Source organism: Chiloscyllium plagiosum, chromosome 12, assembly GCF_004010195.1.
Source record: "Chiloscyllium plagiosum isolate BGI_BamShark_2017 chromosome 12, ASM401019v2, whole genome shotgun sequence".
NCBI classification, from domain to species: Eukaryota; Metazoa; Chordata; class Chondrichthyes; order Orectolobiformes; family Hemiscylliidae; genus Chiloscyllium; species Chiloscyllium plagiosum.
In genome coordinates this window covers 25,316,827-25,322,826 of record NC_057721.1, presented here as the reverse complement: position 1 = coordinate 25,322,826, position 6,000 = coordinate 25,316,827, and the positions used below count along the sequence as shown (strand labels likewise).

Sequence of the window (6,000 nt, the reverse complement as noted above, 5' to 3'; positions counted from 1 at the left end):
AGGGGCACAACATTTGCCACTCTCCAGTCCCCTGGTACCACTCCCGTTGACAGTGAAGACGAAAAGATCATTGCCAATGGTAGTGCAATTTCCTCTCTTGCTTCCCACATAATCTTAGGATATATCCCGTCAGGCCCGGGGGACTTGTCTATCCTCAAGTTGTTCAAAATGTCCAACACATCTTCCTTCTTAACAAGTATCTCCTCTAGCTTACCAGTCCGTTTCACACTCTCCTTTTCAACAATACGGTCCCTCTCATTCGTAATTACTGAAGAAGAGTACTCATTCTATCTCTTCCGACTCAATACACAGTCTCCCACTACTGTCCTTGATCGGACCTACCCTCGTTCTCGTATTCTCATGTTTCTCACATACGCATAAAATGCCCTTGGGTTATCCTTGATCCTATCCGCCAAAGATTTTTCATGCCCTCTCTTAACTCTCCTAATCCCTTTCTTCAGGTCCCTTCTGGCTATCCTGTATCCCTCCACTGCTCTGTCTGAACCCTGTTTCCTCAACCTTACGTAAGCCTCCTTCTTCCTCTTTACAAGACAGTCAGCCTCCCTCGTCAACCAAGGTTCCCTCACACGACCATTTCTTTCCTGCCTGACAGGTTCATCCCTTGTGGTTGGAGGGTTCCTAAGCGGAAGATGAGGTGTTCTTCCTCCAGCCGTTGTGTTGCTTTTGGTCTGGCGATGGAGGAGTCCAAGGACCTGCATGTCCTTGGTGGAGTGGGAGAGGGAGTTGAAGTGTTGAGTCACGGGGTGGTTGGGTTAGTTGGTCCGGGTGTCCCAGAGGTGTTCTCTGAAACGTTCCGCAAGTAGGCGGCCTGTCTCCCCAATATAGAGGAGGCCACATCGGGTGCAGCGGATGCAGTAAATAATGTGTGTGGAGGTGCAGGTGAATTTGTGGCGGATGTGGAAGGATCCCTTGAGGCCTTGGAGGGAAGTAAGGGGGGAGGTGTGGGCGCAAATTTTGCATTTCTTGCGGTTGCAGGGGAAGGTGCCAGGAGTGGAGGTTGGGTTGGTGGGGGGGTGGACCTGATGAGGGAGTCACGGAGGGGCAAGGTTTACTTGAATAATGTATTGATATCTAACAACACCTCAGAAGAACACGTAACACAACTGGAACCTTTATTCCAACAGTTACAGTTAGCTGACCTGGTAATAAAACTTGCCAGGAGTGAATTCACAAAAGCACAGGAACTGAACTAGGACACATCTTAGGGCAAAAGCATATGCTGCCATGGATAGTCAAAGTCGAGGCTGAATGGGAAACATAAGATTTTTTGTCAATGTGCGGATTCTACTGAATATTTGTGCCAAATCTCAGCACAATATATGTGACCAAAACAAATTTGTTGAAAAACATGCAAAATGGTCAACTGAGTGCCAGGCAACTTTTGTGAAGCTGAAAACAATTCTAACAAAGAACCAGGTGTTGTCCATCCTTGATTTCATTAAACCCTTTGCTGCAAATATTGACTCTAGTGACTTAAGGCTGGATACTATCATATTGCAAGATGATGAATTGGGCATCATTAAAAATCTAGCAGGTTACTTTCCTAAGATGATGGAAGTCACAGTTATTCCAGATAAAATCTTGAGATTGATTTGATTACTGAAGGGAAAACAAGGAGTTTTGGGGAAGTACTCAATCTGCATTCCACTTCTTGATCAGTATTTCTGAAGACTTCAGATATCAGACCTAAGTTTCTTCTTTACTTGCAAAAGCCCATGCCTACTCGTATTATTCATGTACAGTTCTTCATCCTAATTTCCCACATTTCCACAACATAGATAACTTCTTGGAAAAGCAACGTATTAACCTACAATACTGAAAATTGTTAATCACATATCAACTTTTATAGTACCTGCATTTTAAAAAGCAATGATGAGGTTTGAAGTTTTCCACCATATCAAACCAACATTAGAAATGAATAAACTTTATAAAATATTTTCATTTGTTGCTTCAGGTAGACTGGAACAAATGACTTTGAAATAAACTAAAAATAAACGTTTAATGCTTTCACTGCTTTCCAAGTAAAACCAAGTAAGTTATTTTCTCTTCACTTAGTGATTTTATTTGTAAAATATTGTGGCCACCAGAATGTTCATATATGTACCATACATGCACTCTTTATTGCCTTTGCACATTTTTGCCTCCAGCTAAAACTTCAGACAAGATCATACATTAAACAATTATTTCAATTGTAGAGAGCAGACCATACAAAGAAAGATAGGCGCCTCATGTGTAGGAACACAAACATCCAATTCACTCACAAATTTTCTCATTCAGCTGTCCAGACCCAACAAAGTGTGATTTCACAAAGAACAAGTACTTTATTATAGTTATAGCAACCTGAAGCATTGAAACTAAACATCACCTTTAATAATACAGTTTAACATTGTATGCATACAAGTACCAGCAAGTTCATAATGAACTTTGATTTGTGGGTCCAGCAAGTTTCATTCTTTTGCGAATGAAACAAAGTTCCAACAGTTCTCTTTTACATTTGCAGTGTGCGACCATTTATTTTCAGGCTGCATTTAGCAAATTTTATTACAGGCTGGTTTCTTAGTGATGTGCAAACTCACTCTTATTAAAGAGCTATTGATTACTAAATGCAGCTGCATGGGGAAGAAGGCATACAAAACATATCTTCTGTGCTGTAAACAAGATGATTTCTTTATAGAGTGGAAGCTCAGGAATTGCTTAAGTAGCAGAACAAATCCTCACAAAAAAGGGTGGGTGAGTCTTGAGCATATTGTGGAATACTAGCCTTTGGCATAGGTTTGCTGTACAGTTACAGAGCAAGGGCTAGAGGAAGCTTTGTTAAAAAAGAAATTAAAAAGCACACATGGGCACACATGACTTTTAAAATCAAATGAACAGGCCCACAGCCTAAAATCATCTCCCTAATAAGAGCATGCAGCATTGTTCTGATCTGCAAAGACTCAATTATTAACCAGTGTCAGTGATGTAGTTCAAAGGACACAGTACAAGCAAAAGGGATTGTTGATTATGATTGTAATTTTAGAACACACAAAAGGCAATACCTCATCATCTGTCCATTGTGACAGTCTCATAAATTTAATATATAATTGATTTGTGTAAAGATTGCATTTACCCTGAAGTAAGCAGCAATTACTAGTAACTCAAGTCTTTTACCCTAATGTAGTGTCACGGCAGTCCCTTTTGCCTGTAAGACTGAGTAAATATGCCAACAGTTAACAGATGCAGCACAAGGGACAATCCACCTCAACTGAAAGCAACCAGAATCCTTCATGATTTACATCATTTTTTGCAGATAGACTTTCATTTAGGCAACCAATTTCATCCTGTGGATAGATACCCTACAAAGGTAGGGTAACAAAACATCATCCCAACTTATGATCCACAGACCTTGAAGGGCTAACTGTGGTCAGCTTCACTGAAGACCATCTTCATGGGCAGCTGAATGTTTACTGAGTGCATTACATAATGAAACATCACTGTGACGAGATGCTGATTACAGTTTAGCATTCCTACTGTGATGTAGACAGCTATGATTGCATTGTGAATTTAGCTGACTTTCAATATGCAGCAGATTTGAATTGGCATCTTCACTAAGGCCTGACAAATGGTTTACACATGTTCAGTCCCATTGCGGCCCCTAAAGGTGCAGGATCCTGCTCGTTGGCAAATGCAAGCCCACTCCAGTTCAGGTGTACCTCGGCATTTCACACTGTTCACAGCGATTCAGTGCTGGATGGTTCAGAAAGGTGCAGCTGTTACAATTCCAAGGGGCACCTTCAAAATCCTCATCACGTTGATGAGGTCTTGGGCTATATGCCATGACAGGACCAGTTTCTGCAACACAAGCAAAGTGAAGTACAGATTTAACAGTGATTACTACTGTCGTGTGGTAATTAAGAAAACGTAAACTTCAAACAATTCAGAATGCACTTTTCTCAGTACAGATTACAAACATTTGAAAAAGAAATGCTTAAATTCAAAGTTCTTCAATCATAACCTTCAGTATTGCACAAGCACAGCTAAAAGATAAAAAAAACGATGTTGGCAATGCTTTCTCCTGATGAATTACTGGCATAGTCAATATGTCAGTTTAACATTCAAAAAGTAATTCTTTAAACAATCTAACAACATTTCCAAACCTACCAGTTTAAAAATCAAATCATAAACTAGATTGCAAAACAAAGACTTTTTCATTGCACATCAAAATGATAATTGAAGTACATCAATTAAGATTGTTGATATTTAAATTTGAATTCAAATAGGATCTAACTGTCCAAAGAAAATAGTGAAGTTTAGGAGTGTGGTTTGCACTTAATTCCACGTCGGTATGCCAGTACTCAGTCACTGATTCAGTTTCAGATCCACAGACAGAATAGTTGCTCCTCGGGTAGGTTTAAGGCACATTGCCTGGATAGTGTTGGAAGGATTATTCAGAGAACGTTTGCAGTTTAAACAAACAGTGATACAAAACTTGAAAGGATTATGAACTGAACAGAAGGACAGGGGCAGGCTAAAAGAGAATGTAGTTAGGAGGGTATATGGTCGATTAAATTTAATGCAGACAACTGTGAAGTAATACATATTGATAGGAAGGACAAGGAGGAACAATGTAAAACAAAGTGCACAATTCTCAATGCAGTGCAGAAACTAGGACAAATCATTGAAGATGGCAGGGTAGGTGGAGAAAATGTTTCAAAGGCATATGAGATGGGAAGATTTACAAATAACAGCACAGAATACAAACATATGTAAGTAATGTTGAACCATTATTGAACACTGGTTCAGGCTCAACTAGAGTAGTGTTCAATTCTGGGCACTGATCTTTAGAGAAGATATGGAAACTTTGGAGGACGCACAAAAGGTTTGCAAGAATAATTCCAGGAGTGAGAGACTTTCTCAACAAAGATAGGTTGGAGAAGCTAGGGTTGCTCACCTTAGAGAAGGTCAAGAAATGCTGAAAATCATGACGGTTTTTAAAATAGGTAGGGAAACATTGTTTCCAATAATGGATAAGTTGAATCCCAGAGGACAAGAGAGTGGGCAGAAAACAGCAATTATGAGCATACTTTAAAGATGCAATGTAAAGTATATCAGCATGTACAAGAGCTTGAGTTCAAACACTTGCATTTATGTAACGTTTTTAACATCATAATTTCCCTACATTTATATAGTTGATGCAGGTAGAGTAACAGAGCCTGGCTTCTGCTTAGCACTTCTCTCTGACGCCTCAGTATAAAGTATTGATGAAAAAAGCAGCAAGGGAGGAACAAGGCAATTATAGTTGATCAAAAAGTAGTCTTCCTTCTTTGCAACACTATTTCACTATCATCACAATTGTTTGATGAGATATGAGCCTCCTTTCTGCTGACTCTATGGAATTTGAGTCAGACGACGTTAACAGTGTTTCAACTTGTCGAGCAAAAGTAGAATCCAAATATCAGTCCAAGAACAGTACTCATTTAATGTGGGAGAAAGGATAAGTTATTTTTTTCCATTCATTCATGGGATATGGTCATCACTGGCCAGGCCAGAATTTATTACCCATCCCTAACTGCCCAAATGGCAGTTAAACATAACCACATTGTTGAGAGTCTGAAGTCACATCCAGGCCAGACCAGGCAAGGACAGGACTTTTTTTTCCTAAAGGACATTAGTGAACCAGATGGGCTTTTCCAGACAATCAACTCATGACAACTCATGATCATCATTAGCCTCCTAATTCCAAACATTTATTGATTTCATGGCAGGATTTGAAACTGAGACCCAGAACATTACCAGGGTCTCTGGATAAATAGTCTAGCAGTAAGAACTTTAGCCATCAACTCCCCGATGCAATATGGCCTGCTTTTCGGAGGCTGGAAGAACCTATCGCTATCTGGAAAGAACTGAAACTGACAGCCCAAAATGGAAAGACGTCTATTCCCAGCACTTGGTTTCTTCACCTTTGTGCACAAGGAAACTAAAACAAAAAACAAATAAAAC

General features: G+C 39.8%; 1 protein-coding gene across 3 annotated transcripts in view; it reads right to left on the bottom strand.

Annotated features, from left to right (window-relative positions):
- Window positions 1-2,060: 2,060 nt before the first annotated feature.
- tab3 (TGF-beta activated kinase 1 (MAP3K7) binding protein 3) overlaps window positions 2,061-6,000 on the bottom strand; it is a 158,725-nt gene continuing 154,785 nt past the window's right edge. For all 3 annotated transcript variants that reach the window (XM_043700739.1, XM_043700740.1, XM_043700741.1), the window contains one exon: window positions 2,061-3,852. In XM_043700739.1, the coding sequence (XP_043556674.1) occupies window positions 3,704-3,852 (149 nt within the window). In that variant the 3' untranslated portion in view covers window positions 2,061-3,703. The remainder of the gene's footprint in view (window positions 3,853-6,000) is intronic.